This window comes from Vulpes lagopus, chromosome 4 (genome assembly GCF_018345385.1).
Source record: "Vulpes lagopus strain Blue_001 chromosome 4, ASM1834538v1, whole genome shotgun sequence".
Classification (NCBI taxonomy): domain Eukaryota; kingdom Metazoa; phylum Chordata; class Mammalia; order Carnivora; family Canidae; genus Vulpes; species Vulpes lagopus.
This window is the reverse complement of record NC_054827.1, coordinates 125,853,460-125,871,944: the sequence shown is the minus strand read 5'-3', so window position 1 is coordinate 125,871,944 and position 18,485 is coordinate 125,853,460. Positions and strand designations below refer to the sequence as shown.

Below are 18,485 nucleotides of genomic sequence, written 5' to 3'. Positions count from 1 at the left end.
AGTTTTGATAAAAATGAGTCAACACTGTTTAAAAATAACAAGTCTACTCTAATCCCTTGTTTTAAGATGGAAAAAGTTATAGTTCAAAGACAGAAACCAGACTGCCCAAGTTTTCATTCCACTATTGGCAGGGCAAGGACCAGAATGCAATGCTGCTGATTCCCAAGTAATTGCTTGCCCCACTTCCCGTATTCTTCTCTTTCTTCCCTTAGCAGACTGACCTAAGGGAAGCTTGCAGATTTGGAGTGAGAAGTTTGACATCTGAAATACAGAGAATTAATTCCATTTTCCTGGCACTTGGAAAATGCACTTGGTTTGCTCATTCATAAAATGAGGATACATAAAATGAGGATACATGGAGAATCGAATCAGCTAAAATATTTTGTAAACAATCTATATATAAGTTGTAAAATACTGTACAGATGTCAATAACTATAGTCTAATACCCTAAGTCTTTTCATTGATACTTCTTGAAACAAAATAATTGAATGATAGAGTAATAACAGCATAATGAAAAGAAAATAAGATGTGCTATTTGGTCAAACTAAAGTTGAAAGAAAATAAATAAATAAACAATACCTGGGTTGCAACCTGGCCTTCCTAGATGATATCATTTAGGGGTTGAGGCTTGAGCTCTAGAAAGTCAGACAGATTCCAGAGTGGTGTCATTATTTGAAATATAAAATGGTGATGAAACAACAAAGCCTATTTCATCATGCTACTCTTTGAGATGATACTTTTAAAGCATTTATTATTGTCTAGGACATAGTAGGTGTTGAATAATTATCAACTATTATCTTTTACTCTAAAATATTGAAAATAATTCCCTTATAGGATATTCATTAGGATTAAATGAACTAAAGTTAATTGCACATCCATTAAGTGACTGATGTATATAAGATATTGAAAATATGTTCTTTCCCTTTCTCTTCCTTTCTCCTGATATGTGAAATCAGATGCAACAATTATAGTTACTGGAAAACTATAAGGGGCATGTCACAAGTCCATTTCTCTTAGTCAGTGGCTAGACAATTTTAACATATGCCATATCTTCTTTAGATTTATTAAAGAAAAAATAACATCTTTGATCACACCTCCTGTGGAGAGGGAGCCCAGAAATCTTATTTTTAACAAACACCCCAATACAAGTAATGTAAATGATGAGTTAACACTTCCTGAGTGGTCTAAGCCCTTGTTACTCAAAGTGTGGTCTTTGTTCCAACAACAACTGTATCACCCAGAGATTTGTTAGAAATACAGAATCTCAGCCCTATTCCTAACTTGTTGAATCTTCATCACATTTTAACAAGATCCCCCAGGTGGTTCCTGTACATGTCACAGTTGAGACATGTTGGTCAAAGCTCTGTCTTCTGGTCAATTAGGTAAGTCATGATCACCTGGATCTCATTATCTTTTCCTCTGAGAAAATCTCTTCATCCCATTTCATCATAAATGTCATCTTTATGAAAGACTGGTAGAAAAATATGGGTGTATTAAGATATTTCAACATTTCTGCTGAGTTAATATCAGAGATTTTATTCATTATATTGTCTAATGCCTTTCATTTAAAAGACTATATGATAAGTTAATTTTACAAGAAAATGTCACTTCTAAAATCTCTCTCCTGGTGATTTTTTTTTTAAATGGGAGTGACAAATGATTAGGATTTTTTTCCATTGGCTGCTATCTTAAAATGAAATTTGGTATTCAATGATATTAATTCTATTAGCCTAGGTTTGGAGTATGTTAATTATTCTTTCCATTGGGATAGTTCCAGCTTTTCTAGTGCTCTTTTAAAGATTTGTTTTAAACATAGGTATAATTTAGGTACTTATAAAATACGCAGACTTATGCATGTCTGCATATTTTCACACCCTTACAACCACCACCCAGAACAAGACATTGATTATTTTCATACTCCCCTATGCTTGTACCCCTTCCTAATCAATAGCTCTCAACTTCAACTCTGTCACTTGACTTCTGTTACATTGATTAGTTTTGGCCATCCTTGAGCTTCATATAAATAAGATCATAGAATACACAATTTTCTGTGTCTAACTTCTTATTTAATATAATGTCTTTGAAATCCATCTACATCATTGTGCTTATCAGTAGTTTGTCCTTTATATTGCTGTGTAATATTCCATTGTAAAATGGAATGTTAAGTACATCACAAATTTTTTATCTATGTTTCTGTCGATGGTCATATGAGTTGTTTCTAGCTTGATAATATTATAAATAAAGCTAATGTGAGCATTTGTATATAATTATTTTGGTGGATATATGTATAGTCTAATGGGTGCATATCTAGAATGAATTGCTTCTTTAGTAGTCTTCTGTGTACATGAGGAAATCTTTTCTGGATATATGGGGGATATACATCAGTATTGGAAATAAATTTTTAAAATAACAAGAAGGAAGAAGCACAGAGAACAAAGAAACAACAACAGCATTTCAAGATTAATGGTATACTATAGTAGAGGAGAGAATACTTGTTAAGGAATATAGAACCCTGGAACAACCCTAGACAAGTCATTTCTTTCTGGAATTTTGTTATTTATTCATTCAAAAGATTGGTTGGTAGACTAGATGTCTTCAAGGATTCTTTCCACCTTGATACTCTAGGAATTTAGCATGAAAATGTTTAAGTGAATTATCCGGCAATTTGAAAAGGAAATACATTAGAGTCCTTTCTGATTAACAAGCTATGAGAAAGAAGACTTCTAGAATTTTTCCTTCAAATATTGAAATTGTTTCTCATGCCAGGCCTATTTTGTTGAGCTGACTGATCAGAGCCTATGTATTCATTGGGCTACACTTACTGGAGCATGAGGCCACTGTACCTTTTAATGCAGGAACCCACATTGCCCATCTCTTTCTTATTTTGTCTTCTGCTGCAAAAAATCTCAGTTCTAAGGTAGGCTTGTCTTCCTTCTTAGCCTACTTCTTCCCACCCCCATGTCCAGTTGGGTAAATACATTCAGGGAGCTTTGTGCACATTTACATGTTCCTTCACCCACAGCCATCCTTCAGCCCATGGGTCTCAAAATCTAAACTTGGGGAAGATATGACACTTCACTTCCTCTTTTATTAACTCTTAACTCAAAATTATCAGGTATTTATATATTAATGGATGCTAAATTCTTGGCTATTAACAAAGCATTTTTCTTCTGATTTTTTTTTCTTTTGCCGCCTTATGTGTATCATTCTCTTAGTAAAGCACCTCAGTGGGGAAAAGGATGAAAGGATGTAGGGTTGCTCAGATTCCCTCAAGGACTTCAGAAACAGGATATTGAGAGATCATAGAAACCCTATACCCAGAGCAGTCAAATGTGCCAAGAAAAGTGAGTTGTTAAAACAAGGAGCCATAGGGAGAATCCTGGCACTGATTATGGCTTCCAGGGAGATAAACTTCATAAACATTCAAACCACAAACTCCATAGCCACAGATCAGGAGGGTAGCTCAGCCTTGGATGTCAATGGAAATAAAGGTGCTAAAGAGAGAGGAGCTCTGGGAACCACATCTTGTTTCTAGACTCACCAGCTGAAAGACCTGAACATATTATGGAGCATTGATCAGGCATCTTTCACAAGCCCCACCTGAGCTTCTCTTCTTATATGACACATTTATCTGCCCCAATAGCTTTTATTATAAGGTTTTAAATCCCACTCCACATGTGGTGAAAAAAAAAAAAAAACATTCAGAATGATTAAGATACCTGCCCTAGCAAGCACAGTTAGTATATGGTGAAATCAACTTTAGACCTTGTCTGACTACAAAGCCCATGACATCTTTGTCATGACCAGCTAGCTCCATCTATCATTCTACAAATGAAGACATTGCAGTCCAAGAAGCCTATGTAAGTTGTCAGAGTCAGGATGAGAATCTGGGATTCCTGACTCACTATTGGGTCAGCTCCAGTCCTACTGCTCTGTCTTATTAATGCCAAAACAAAGCAAAGTCCCATGTGGTTTTCAAGACATTTTCTGAAATGTCATGAAGAGATTGTTTTGTCATCTCTTTTTTACAAACTCGAGTACTGAAGTCATAGTGTCTTGATTTGAAGAGTAGCTCTGTCATTTGAAGTGTGATATTAGCAGGTTACTTAGTTTTCCTCTGCTTTAGTGTTTTCATTTATAAATGGAAAAAATACAATGCCTTCTTAAGGTGTGTTAAGACTAAATGAGACAATACATGTAATTAGGTTAAAGTTGCAGTGGGTATATAAGCACCATATCACAAGTAGCAGCTATTATGATTTCTGATCTATTTCTGATGCATTAGTAGGCAAGGTGGTTCTACTGGATGGTCAGAGGCTTGGGAACTAGAAGGGTGATTATTTGTCCCATGATATTCACAAGTTTACACAGGTACACTTCCTTAGGAACTTGGATTAGATCGCTATCTTAGACTGGAGCAAAGAGCCAGGGTATGTCTCATCCTCATAATTTTCCAATAGGTTTTAATTCATTACAATCTGCCAGATTGTAATGACCTGAGTTGGGTTCCAAGACTCCAGAGATGAAAAGGACAGAGTGCTTTCTCATGTTCAGCCAATCAAAGGTCTCTCAACAAATGAAGATAGTGTTGAGGAAGAGGTGAGACCTAATCTGTTTGCTCATATAGACTCCTCAGACAGCCCACAAAGACCACCAGCAAACCTCTTTGCTTCAGAACCTGATGAATACTTGAGCTGAAAATCCAGCCTGGGACATTGAGAATAAGACTGAGGGACAGGGAGAGAATTACTTGCCTCTGAGCAAGGCTCTTTTCTGGACCTTTGATCCCTCATCCATAAAATAAGTAGATTTGTTAGTGTCACTAAGCACTAAAGAGGAAATATATTTAATTCTTGCTTAGCAGCACATGTACCAAAATTGGAACAATACAGAGAAAATTAGGATGGACCCTGAGCAAGCATGACACACAAATTTGTGAAGCATTCTTTATTTTCAACTGAAAAATAAAATTCATACAGAAATAAAAAGAAGATCCAGCAACTGCATACTAAATAATAATAATGATGATGATCATCATCATAATGATATTATCCTTTAAAGTGAAAACAAAAAGATAGATCCATTAAAATGTTTTCTGCTCATAAAAAAACTCATAAAAAAAGTGTTTTCTGAATCAGAAATAGTGAACTTGTTCCAGAACTATTAAAAATAAATTCCATATGAAAACTGAAAGTGGTGGTGCCTGGGGGCTCAGTCACTGAAGCATCTGCCTTTGGCTCAGGTCATGATCCCAGGATCCTGGGATAGAACCCCACAAGGCTCCCTGCTAAGTGGGGAGTCTGCTTCTCCCTCTCCTATTGTAGCTCCCCCTGCTTGTGCTTGCTCTCTCTCTCAAATGAATGAATGAATGAATGAATTAATTAATTAATTAATTAATCAACCAACCAACCAACCAACCAGTCTGAAAGTGTAGCACTATTACATCGAGGAGTTAAATAGACAGCTTTAACCCCAGAAAAGTACCTGTTTCCCACCCCAACCAGAACTACAAAGCTGCAGTGAGTGTCTGAGTCCAGAGCCTATGGTCTCAGAGAGCTGAATACAAGAGACAGTCAGTAGCTCTGGCTACAGCCACAAGGAAGAAAATAGAAATCAGTCCTTGAACTACCAGGAAAGCACTTTACTAATCACTCCCCAAAATATGTGAACTTTCAGGGATCCTGAAGGGAAAGGAAGGAAAGTCAAAGGATTGGATTCATAGTAATTCTTGGGTGTAAGCTCCAATGCAAATGCGCCTTTTCCTGGGGCATCTGAACCTTTGGCTCAGGTCCTGATCCCAGGGTCCTGAGATGGAGTTCCACATCAGGCTCCCTGCAGAGAGCCTGCTTCTCCCTCTGCCTATGTCTCTGTCTCTCTCTGTGTCTCTCATGAATAAATAAATATAATCTTTTAAAAAAATACAAAAGTGCCTTTTCCTTACTGTTGTGTTATCGTCCTTCTCTTAGCATATATAACTTGGGGAAGCAAGCCTAGATATGTGTGTGCATGTGCGTGTATATACTTCCCCTGGAGAATGACAAATGAGCTAAAATTATAGTAATACCAAAGATTAAAAGATGCACTTGAGGAGGATCCCTAGGTGGCTTAGGGGTTTGGCGCCTGCCTTCAGCCCAGCGCATGATCCTGGAGACCCGGGATCAAGTCCCACATCGGGCTCCCTGCATGGAGCCTGTTTCTCCCTCTGCCTGTGTCTCTGCCTCTCTCTCTCTCTCTCTCTCTCTCTCTCTCTCTGTGTGTGTGTGTGTGTGTCTCTCATGAATAAATAAATAAAAACTTAAAAAAAAGATGCACTTGCTATAGGAAGTAGGAATGGATGTGAGTGAAATGGTGAAAGACTTTATAAGAGAATCACTTTGATTTACAAACACCATCAGAACAGGGACTGGGTTGATCTAATCTGTTGTTGTATCTTCAACATCTAGCACAATGGCATGTAGGAGGCAGTCAGTAAATATCAATTGAAAGGACAGATTAATGAAAAGGGAAAGAAGAACAATCTAGACACAGGAACATAGGATGTAAGGCATCACCATTGTTCTGTCCAGAGTCTACCTAACAAAGATGAGAATTAATTACCTAAGAGAGGGTGGGATTATCTGCTTTTTTATAGCAAGCATGGGCCCAAACCTTTGCAAAAGTGAAGTTATTGATTAGAGGATGTGACAGGGCCTTTTACTTCCTATCTCACTGTGACTTACCACCCAGTCCCTGATGAGCTTCCTCCTCAGGGAAAGGAACAGTCTTGATGAGTAGACCACAAGAGATGAGGAAGAAAGAGAGGGAGTGCTCCTCCCAAGTATTGCAGGTGCAAGAGAACAGTGACCTTTCTCTTAAGGATCATCAAGTGTGAAGGCCAGTGGCCAGTGGAAATGTACTAGTGGCTGCTAGTACATTTCCAGGGAAAATAGCCTCTTTTTGGAGAGTAGGAACCAGCAAGGGCATAGTGAATCAAGGAAAACATTTACTTCCAATATGAATCAAAGCAGAAACGTGAAAGCAAGAGGATAAAGCTATCTTATTGTCTTAAGTTGAGCAAAGATACAGGTAAAAGGAAAATAAAATAGTTCTGCATGATGGAGCCCAGGGTATTGTGAATGGGCATTGCTGATGTGAGGTAGGTAGAGACCAGACCATGTCATATTGAGAGTTCTGAAGATCAAAAGATGCCAAGGCAATTTTATAAGATGGAGAGTGGCAGGATCCTATTTGACACTGGAAAACAAAGTCTCATTCAGATTCTTAATGTGTGGAAGATTCTGAAAATGACTACAAAGTCTTCCAATTCCTGCATACATATCTCTTCAATCAAGAGGCAGAGTAAATTTGCACCCTTCCTTCTTTGAATATGAATTTGGGCTTTTGCTTGCTTTGACCACTAGCTCATTAATAAGCATGATATAAACAAGGTTGAAAGTTCTTGCACATTAGGACTTTCTCTCTCTCACCATACTCAGAATCCTGAGATGATGACCTGGGATGACCTAAGATGACCATGGACCTGAACCCAAACTAGTTTGCTAAAGTAGGAGAGGTCAAGTGGAGAAGACTGAGGCACCAGAGTGCACAGCCTACAACAGTCAGGCATTATGGTTGTGACCATCCTAGATCATCCAGCTCCTGGCCAATGCATTAGCTGACCACAGGTCTATGGGAAAGCCCAGAAGGGATCAGAAGTTACTCAGACCAGAAAAGCCACCCAGCCAACTAACAAGATAGATGGAATAAGAGAAGGAAGAAAGAAGAAGAAGAGGAGAAGAAGAAGAAGAAGAAGAAGAAGAAGAAGAAGAAGAAGAAGAAGAAGAAGAAGAAGAAAGAGGTAGAGGAGGAAAAAAGAGAAGGGGGAGGAGAAGAAGAGGGAGGAAGAGGAGAAGAAGAAGGAGAAGAAGGAGAAAAAGGAAAGAAAGATCATTGCTGTAAGCCACTAAGTAATAATAGCTAACTGGTATAGAATGTGACCTGAATGTCAACTCCTCTGTATTCATACTAATATAGTATTGAACAGTAATCTACAAATAGAAAAACTACAAACATATTCCAGAAAACAACCTCAGTATATATAAAAATGTAATATATGGCAAAGGTGGTATTTTAAGACAATGGAAAAATGATAAATTATTTATTAGTTCTAACACAGTTTATTATCTTCCTAAAGAAAAATAAGGTTGGATATCTATCTCATGCTAAATATAAGAAAAAAGTCAATGGATAAACTATTTAAATGTGAAAAACAAAATTAAAGGACCAAAGCACACAGCAACCTAGGGTTTGGAGAGACCTCAATAAACACAGAAAACCCAGAAGCACTAAAAAGAAATATAGACACAAATGGCCATAGAAATGGGAGAAAAGATACTATAAAGTCAATAAAATGGGAAGAATGAGGGGGAGGGATAGCAATACAGTTGACAGATAAAGAAGTAGTATCTATAACATGGAGTTATCACATATTATCAAAAAAATAAAATAGTAAAGTCTACATGCATGTAAGTTGTAGAAGAGAAAATTCAAATGGACAACAAACATATGAAAAGATGCTTGAGTTCACTGGTAGATGAGGAAGAGCAAAGTATTACCTTATATATCTATTTCCTGTCAAAGTTTAAAAGGTACAATAACACTGACTACTGACAACAATGGAGGAATATACTCACATGCATCACCTGTAGACACGTTACTTATTACAACCATTTTGGAAAGAAACCTGAAAACATCTATTCAAAATAAAAATTCACCTTTGACCCAGGAATCTCTTTCAACCCAGAAGTCCCACTCTCTGGAACCTACCCTAGAAATAAAGGGAACTGAATGTAAGAGTGTTTATTCCAGCATTGTTTCACAGGGGGGATAAAATCAGAAACAAGGCATATCCACCAGGAGAATGAGATTAAATAAATCTTACTGCATCTACATTTTTCATGGAATACTGACCAGTCATTAAAATGAATTTGAGCAATAATGGTTAACTCATGAGATTTCTATTTACTGACAAGTCGAAAAAATAAGATATAGAAAATGTATGGGAGATATAATTCAGTTTTTTTGTAAAGCAAACAAGGAACTCCTTAATCCCTTAATTTATATATTTATAAGTGAATAGATATCTATATTTTTAAATGGTTATAAAGGATGGAGAAACTATGCATAAAAAGATACATTTTTTTTTACCATGGGGAGAGTAGATAAGGTAAATGCGTGGCAAGAAAAACAGCGGAAATTGAAAATAAAAATAGGAGAATGAGAGGAAAGATGACAGAGTAGAATAACATATATAGTATAATCCCACTTGCGTAAAAAATCAATTTAGAACAAAGATTATATGTATTATATATATAATTTCTATATAATGTTATTATGGAATATAATAGATAATTAAATAGAATATTAATTATAAATATGTGTGAGTGTATGTTATATTATATATCATAAAATTTAGATTCTGATTTAAACCAGAATGAAAATAATGAAGGAATAAGAAGTGACTGACTCTGAATATACACTGAAAGAGAGACAAAGGGATTTGCTGAACAATTTGGTGAGGATTTTATCCTTGGAAAGAAGGAGAGGACATATGCACAGCTATAAGATTTTTGGGACCTGAGTCAATGGAATGATGAAATTTCCATAAACTAAGATGGGACAGAGCGCAAATAGAGTCAGTTTTGAAGAGAGTGTTAGAGTTCTGTGTGAGAATGTTAAATTTTATGATACATGCAAAGAGTGATGATGAAGACATAATAGGATATGCAAGTCTGATATTCAGGCAAAGACCCAGACTGGAGATATAAATTTGGGAGTCAACAACCTAGAGACTTTCAATGGCTTGAGACTGCATGATATCTCCAAGAGAACAATGAGTTGGAGAAGAGGTCTAAGGATTAAACTCTGGATGAAAATAGCCATGATATATGTTATATATATTATATATATGAATTATATATATATTATATATATGTGTGTGTGTATAGTATGATTCTGTTTGGTTTAAAATGAGTCTAACTAAACACTTATTTTATTTTTATTTTATTTTATTTTATTTTATTTTAAACACTTATTTTATATACATGTATCAGAACAGTGGGAAAAACGGAAGGGTGTGTATGAGCTTATTGACACTGGCTGCCTCAGAAGCATGGAAATACAGGTATTACTGTGGAGGGGATCATTAGGCCATTATATAGCTTTGTTTCTATCCTTAATTTTTACCTACTATAACAGGTGATTGTAATTTGTTTATTTTATTTTATTTTTTAAAGACTTTATTTATTTATTCATGAGAGAGAGAGAGAGAGAGAGGCAGAGACACAGGCAGAGGGAGAAGCAGTCTCCATGCAGGGAGCCTGACGTGGGACTCGATCCCGGGTCTCCAGGTTCAGGCCCTGGACTGAAGGCAGAGCTAAACTGCTGAGCCACCCAGGCTGCCTCAGTGATTATAATTTATAAACCTCAGATGAAGAAAAAAGTTTTCTTCCCACCAAAATAGTAATTTCTGATTTCTCTTTAGGTAGGAGGAACAATAACCCAAGTTTTCTACAAAGCCCTGTGCAAACATTCAGGTCAAACTGGATGAGTAGAAAGGCTTTTCTGCTCTGCAATTACATGACATATCAGCCAGAGATTCCAAGGAAGGAAGCTGGCATTGAAAGCTTGCCTTGAGCCAGAGCACAGCTTCAGGAAAAGGTTCAGCTAATCTTCTTTAGCTGTGGTTAACTGAGAAGAGCAGCATCTTCTGAAAGCTCTGAGATGGAAATGGGGAAAACATTTATATAAACAGGAAGGATCAAAGGGAAAACATAAGGAGGGAACAGCAGCAAGAGAAGGTCCCCATGTGCTGGATTGGAACTGGAGGAAGGATCTACATTTTTATTGGCTTCAGGAGCAGTTACAGAGTTAGAAACAGATGTTGACTGTACAATATATTAAATGACAGCATTGGATCTGGACTCACACTGACTTTATTCCACCTCCAGCTCTGTCAATTCATTTTCTCACCTAGGGAAAAGCATCCATACCTTTCCATATCTCAGTCAACTCATTTTAAAATGGTGTGATGATGATGATGATGATGATGACTATGATGATAGTAATAGTAAAAATAATAATATCCTTGCTTCAATAGTGTGTTCTGATTAAATAAGGCAATCCTTATAAAATACCTAACCTAATGCCTGGTATATAACAAGCATATAATATAAGTTTACCTTATCATCATCATCTCAGTATAATCAATTTAGTTAATTCTGTGGATTGAATTGCATTCACCATAAAATACATTTTCATATCCTAAAATCCAGCACCCATTAATATGGCCTTATTTGGAAATAGGATCTTTGACATAAGCAAGTAGGGTGAAGTCATAACGGATTATGATGAGCCCTAATTCAATGATTGGTGTCATAAGAAGATGGTTTGGCCCCAGAGGCACAGGAAGAATGACATGGAAAGAGAAGACAGAGATCAGAGTGGTGCAACTAGAAACCAAAGAATACCAGGGACTGTCAGCAATCACCAGAACCTGGGAGAGAGGCATGGAATACTCTCCTTCAGAGCCTCCAGGGGAAATTATCCATGTCAACACTTTGATTTCAGACTTCTAACTTCCAGAACTATGAGATAATAATTTCTGCTGTTTAAGTCACCAAGTTTGTATTAATTTGTTTTGGTAGCCACAGGAAATTAATACAGTTAAAGATATGGAAGCAATTGTTGAACTTTGCTAGCAGTAGCCCCAACACCACAGAAACCACATTAGTCTGGGGATTTATTAGTCTCATGAATTTGTACCTGTTGATTGATTATGGAACATAAAATGGAATATCCCTTCATCTGTTCAGTGGAACCTCAGATAGCTTACGGATTTCATAATAGGTCAGAGAAGGCAGAGACAACCATGGAAAATAAACTCTTCAGTCATGGTAAGTATTAAATAAATATCTGTAGAACCAAATGGACTGAATTGAATACCAATGTAGAACAGGGTCTTGTTGGGAGTCCCTGAATAACTATTAAAAAATAAACCTAAAAGCTGTTTTTTTTTTTCAGAAAACGTAACAAAAATGATAGATACCAATCATTATACTTACTATGTGCCATTCATTATTCTAAACATTTTGCATTTACTAACCTATTTAATTCATATTACAACCTTATTTAATAGAAAAAAGATCAATGATACCATACTTTTTTTTACTTGTAGTGAAAAGTATTATGGAAATGAACCTAATTAACCTTGTATAATTTAAGAATGTGCCTAAAATATACAATAAATGATTCATGTTCCCTTTCTATGCTATAGAGTTGTTGCTGGGAAGTCATTGCCAAACCAGGGATTATGCTTTCCAGTCCCCTTGTATTTACTCTATGTGGGGTCCTGTTACATATGGCCAACATGAGCAGAAATGATATGTGTTAATTCCAGGACAAGGAATTGAAATACATGGCAAACATTCATCATGTCCTCTCTTTCCACTGCAATGGAGGCCCAGTGATGAGTATGGGGGCTTTGAAAGCTGCGAGAAGCCAGCATCCCTGAGGTTTTCATTGGAAACAAGGTACCCAGGAGGTCTGCTTCACTGGGAATATCAATATCTCTAAGCTACCCTCAGATTCTTTATTATAGCATGCAGCTCACCTTGCTTAACATTATTATTATCATCATTAGAATTATTATCACATAACTTTTTACTTTTAAGAGAAAAGAATGAACACTTGAAACTCCACTGTTATGCTGAAGTCATTCCAACCAAAGAAATTTTTTAGCCTGGGAACTCATCACAATCTTTCCAATATCTGAAGTTTAGGTCAAGAGAAAAATCTTGATGCATTTGTCCATTTTCTTTCCAGGCTTCTCCCAAACAACAAAGTAAAGAGAGTATTTTCCTTGAAGTGCTTGGAAATAATACTTTTGTCAAAGATTGCTGGTTTTCAGATTGTGATTCTCAGCTATGGGTAAAGTGGCAGCTAGACCTAGCTGATCAACCTCACCCAGCCCTTGTATCTGGGCAACGAATGTGTCATAAGCAATTTGGGAACATGTTCATGTCACTGAGTGGCCAAGCATATGAAAAACTTATTCTTTTCAGGAAGCAATGTAACTTTACAATTTGTAGTGTTCTCTGGAAAGAAAACAGAAATGAATAATTACATATTGGGTATCATTTTGAAAAAGTCAATCTCTTCTTCTAATCTTACCTGATCAACACTGGTAAAAGGACATTTCCTTAATATTTCACCACTCCATTTTCCCCAGGGTAATATATTGGTTGTTATTTGATTTCTTCCCCTAAATCTATAAGCTTATCTTTATAGCCTCTGGATTTGCACCCAAGCCAAGGTTGTTGGAGCATTGCAAAATTTGTTGTAAGCACTCCATAAAAGATGTTCCTTTTCCTTTTTTATCACTGATCATCCATTGTCACAACTACTCAACTCTGCCACTGTAGCATGAATGAAGTTACAGGCAATATGCAAATAAATAGGCATAGTTGTAATAAAACTTTATTTACAAAATAAGCATTTCAAACAACATTTCAAAGACAGGGAAAACCAAGTACCAAATGCCATGGAAATCCAAGGCATTGATGTGAGTGACATATGCAGGGGCAAAAAGGGCAGTTGATGAGAAGTTAATGAACAAGGAGGATAGCCGTATGAGAAGAAGTCCAAGAAGGAGGGATAAGATTGGGCAAAACACATGGGACAACAATTTAGCTTTAAGTCTGCATGCTTCTGATGTGCAGTGAGGAAAAGAAACAAATCACGACAGATCACTAAACATTTCACTTGAGAAATAAGGTTGCCAATGGTAGGAAGTAGGGAAAGTTTGGAGAACAGTACTCAAAAATTCTATTTTGGACAACACATCATTTCAAAGACATTTTCCCTGCAAAAAGTTGGAATGATAATTAGCAATTCATCTGTCCAGTCTTAAACTCTCATTCTTATAATTCTATACCACAATTTGGTATCCTGGGAAAAAGGGTAAAATGTAATATAGACAGAATCAGATTGAAATGACAATTCTTGGGATCCCTGGGTGGCGCAGCAGTTTGGCGCCTGCCTTTGGCCCAGGGCGCGATCCTGGACACCCGGGATCGAATCCCACGTCGGGCTCCCAGTGCATGGAGCCTGCTTCTCCCTCTACCTGTGTCTCTGCCTCTCTCTCTCTCTCTCTCTCTCTCTCTCTGTGACTATCATAAATAAATAAAAAGAAATTGAAATGACTTCTTACACTAACTAGCTGTGTGATTCAGGGAAGTCATCCTTTCTGATCCTCTATTTTCTTATCTAGGAAATAAGTTTATTATTATTAACCTCACAGAGTTGTTTTGAAGGAAATTTCTTAATGAAGGATATAGCATAAAATAGGTTCTACATTTAAAAATTGCTTCTTCCTCTTCATTTACTTATTTACTCTATAAATATTTATTGTATTTCGTGCTGTGCATGTGTAAGGTATTTTTCCAGGCACTGGGATAAAGTTGTGAGCAAGACTAATAAATCTCAGCCTTCATGAACCACACAAGCATTTTTATTGGATGATATGGATATGGAACCCCTAAGAAGGCATTTGACAATATCTGGAGAATTTTTGGTTGTCATTCAATGTGAAGATGCTATCAGCTAGTGATAAAAGACCAGAGAGCTGATAAACTTGCTACAATGCACAAGATAGCCTTACCCACATTAAGAGTTTTAGCACCAAATGCCAATAACATGGTGAGAAGCCCTGATGTAGGAATGTGTTTGTGTGTTTAAAAAAAAAAAAAAAGATTATAGGGGTGTCTGGCTGGCTCAGCTGGTAAAGCCTGTGACTCTTGACCTTGGTATTGTAAGTTAAAGCCTCACATTGGGTGCAGAGATTAATCAAAAATAAAATCTTATTTAAAAAGTATAAATAAGACTACCAAAAGAAGAGTTGTGTTCCAGAGTTCTAGTTGAAGAGAAACCCTGAATAAAATAAGAGTTTTTTCTCAGTAATATCTGAAAGAAGAATTTCCTAAATAGAAGGACTAGGACTTAAACAGACCACCACAATTTAAAACAAAACAATACAAAAGCCTACCTTGACTCTGGCTGAATGTGAATTTAAAGCCAGTCATTAATTTTGCTTTAATCTTCAAGGCTTTATGTATTTCCTTATATTTTCATATCATGAGCTATGATGAGGAAGATAGTTTTTGAAGTTGAATAGACTTAGAACAAATCTTGGGCTTACAACTCATTATATAATCTTGAAAAATATCACTTAAAATACTGTAGTCCTGTAAAATATAATCAGTAATAGAAAGTATGTAAAACAGAATTGTTTTGAAAATTAAATGAAATACCCCATTTAAAATGACTATGTCAAACCCTCTTGCACTGTTGGTGGGAATGCAAACTGGTGTAACCCCTCTGGAAAAGAGTATGGAGGTTCCTCAAAAGTTAAAAATAGAACTACCCTATGATCTAGTAATCACACTACTGGACATTTATATATATATATATAATATATATATATAAATATATAAATATATATATAAATTATTTATATATATATAAAACCTGTAATTCAAAGGGATACATGCACTCCTAAGTTTATAGTAGCATTATTTACAATACCAAATTGGAAACAACCCAAGTGTCCATTGACAGATGAATGGATAAAGAAGAGGTGGTATATATATATAATGTAATGTTATTCAATGTTATTCAGCCATAAAACAGAATGAAATATTGTCATTTGCAAGAACATGGATGGAGTCAGACAGTGTAATGCTAAGTGAAATAAGTCAATCAGAGAAAGACAAATACCTCATGATTTCACTCATATGTGGAACTTAAGAAACAAAACAAATGAGCAAAGGAAGAGAGAGAGAGAGGGACAAGCCAAGAAACAGACTCTTAACTATGGAGAACAAACTGAGGGTTGCCAGAGGGGGAAGTTGGTGAGGAGAATGGGTAAAATAGGTGATGAGGATTAAAAAGTGCACATGTCCTAGGTGATAGATGGAATTGTTGAATCACTATATTGTACATCTGAAACTAATATAACATTGTATGTAAACCATACTGAAATTAAATTTTTTTAAAGTTTTAAAAAATAAAATACGTATGTTAATGTCTGGCATGCAGTAGGAACTCAATAATTAACCATCCCCCTCCTCCCAATTATCTTGGAAGTAGGAATGGATAGAGGAATGACCCAATATCTCTAAGCTTTTTCTATCTACATTACCACTAGTAAAGCAGTGGCTAAAAATCTGAAACCCATTTTTTGCTTGTCTCCATCTTTCTCTCTTTTCTGGCATTCCCCCTCTGAATCAGTCATACAAGTCATACAGATTTAGTCTTTTTGGTAAAAGTGGATATTTGGTGTATATAACAGTTTAGGAAAGAACCAAGGAAACTGTCCAATCGTTAGAAATTCAAGACCAGAATATACAAGAGAAGCTAATTCCCTTATTGTCCTTGGGGGAGCCATCCAATACTTATAGCAATACCACAGAGGAAGATAGCTCCAAGAAAATGCAAAGATAACTAAAGCTTAAGGATAATTTTCATGCAAAGAATACCCATCAAGTTAGCAGGAAGACCAAGAGAAATACGTTTTACAAAAGCCTGAAGAGTGAAGGTAAGTAGTCAGCAAAATCAGATGTGTTGGAGGATGATGAGGACAGAACAATTTTGGAAATTGTAAGGGCACTGTCAACCCATCAATTTAGTAGAGTTGTATGAATGGAACCCAGATCACAGAAGGACCAACTGGATCATAATAACACTGAGGCTGTATATAAATAAGACATTTTTAAGATCCTTATATCAAAACTAAGTAGAGAGATGGAATGACATCTTTAAAAAAAAGTTGGCTCTGAACTTATTCAGAAGTACCTAGGCGACGGGCCCAAACTTGTTTGGGAATTGTTCCGAGTTGCGGAAGAACATGCACCATCCATCGTGTTTATTGATGAGATCGATGCCATTGGAACAAAAAGATACGACTCAAATTCTGGTGGGGAGAGGGAAATTCAACGAACGATGTTGGAACTGTTGAACCAGTTGGATGGATTTGATTCAAGGGGTGATGTGAAGGTCATCATGGCCACAAACCGGATAGAAACCTTGGATCCAGCACTTATCAGACCAGGCCGCATTGACAGGAAGATTGAGTTCCCCCTGCCTGACGAAAAGACTAAGAAGCGCATCTTTCAGATCCACACAAGCAGGATGACGCTGGCTGATGATGTGACCCTGGACGACTTGATCATGGCTAAGGATGACCTCTCTGATGCTGACATCAAGGCCATCTGCACAGAGGCTGGTCTGATGGCCTTGAGAGAGCGTCGGATGAAAGTAACAAATGAAGATTTCAAGAAATCTAAAGAAAATGTTCTTTATAAAAAGCAAGAGGGCACCCCCGAGGGACTGTATCTCTAGTGGACCAGAGCTGCCTTCAAGGAGATGGTTGGGCATGTCCTGACCCCTCCGAGGGAGGAGGTGGGGGAAGCCCCCGGAGGAAACCATGTTCCAGTTGATCTGTCTTAGCAAAACCTCCCATGTACCTTTTTGCGCGTGATGTGTAGGACACCCCCTGGGCTGCCTTCCTCTGTGGGTCACGTGCAGTGCTCTGTCCCCAATAAAGCGTGCTCCCCCTCCAAAAAAAAAAAAAAAAAAAAGCTCCAGCCACGGAGCAGAGCAGTGCTGAGTAACACCAGGCTCCCCAGGCACCTTTACCATCACCAGGTGACCTAAAGAATTAATGACCATTAGAAAAGATAAAGCATAAAGCAGACCGTGACCTTACCAACACCAAAGAAACATCCAAGCAATAATGTGGAATACTAATAACCAAGATGTGGACATTAGAATGTTTACTATTATTCTTTATGAAACAGACAACTACAAAAGAAAAATGTCAGCCAATATTTCTAGCAAGCTGAGATCCCGGGAATACCTGCACAAAAGACAAGAGAGCAACCTCCCCAGTTTCAGCAACCACTAGGTTTATATTTTTTTCCTGGTTTTTACTGTTTTGGTAATATGAATTGAAAGAAGAAATATTAATACCACATGGGGAAAACCCCAACCAAAGAAATCTGAAATATATAGTAAATGCTTTTTTTTCCTTTTTTGTTCATTTTGGATTAGCATGGTGACCTAGTGAAGAAGTAAAATTATTAATTTGGGCAAACAAGGAAGAAGAAACAATAGAAGAGAAACTGTGTAAAGATATATAATAGCTATGGCACATCTCACCAATTTTTCTGGTGAGGCAGGAAGTGAGTCAGTGGTGAGTAAGTGGGTAAAGAATTGGGGTGACAATGTAAAAGGTTTGTAGCTGTTGCTTTGGTAATATATCAGATCCCTTTAAAGATAAATCTAGGGATGCTAAGCTGTGGGCAGATTCAAACTGAAGTTAAATGGAATTAACTTGTCATTGATTTGACTATCATACATGTGTGATTTCCTTAAGCAGCAGGGGCTGG

The 18,485-nt window shown here is 36.9% G+C and overlaps 1 protein-coding gene and 1 non-coding gene across 2 annotated transcripts in view; both read left to right on the top strand.

The window, feature by feature from the left end:
* The window catches only part of LOC121488865 (26S proteasome regulatory subunit 4-like), a 155,007-nt gene extending 137,546 nt beyond the window's left edge, over positions 1-17,461 (top strand). Inside the window, exons 2-3 of the mRNA XM_041751137.1 lie at positions 12,862-13,108; positions 16,865-17,461. Of these exons, the coding sequence (XP_041607071.1) occupies positions 12,862-13,108; positions 16,865-17,436 (819 nt within the window). The 3' untranslated portion in view covers positions 17,437-17,461. The remainder of the gene's footprint in view (positions 1-12,861; positions 13,109-16,864) is intronic.
* LOC121490207 lies at positions 4,854-4,955 on the top strand. Its single transcript, XR_005987540.1, has one exon. It is a non-coding gene; the product is annotated as a U6 spliceosomal RNA (small nuclear RNA).
* Positions 17,462-18,485: the final 1,024 nt, after the last annotated feature.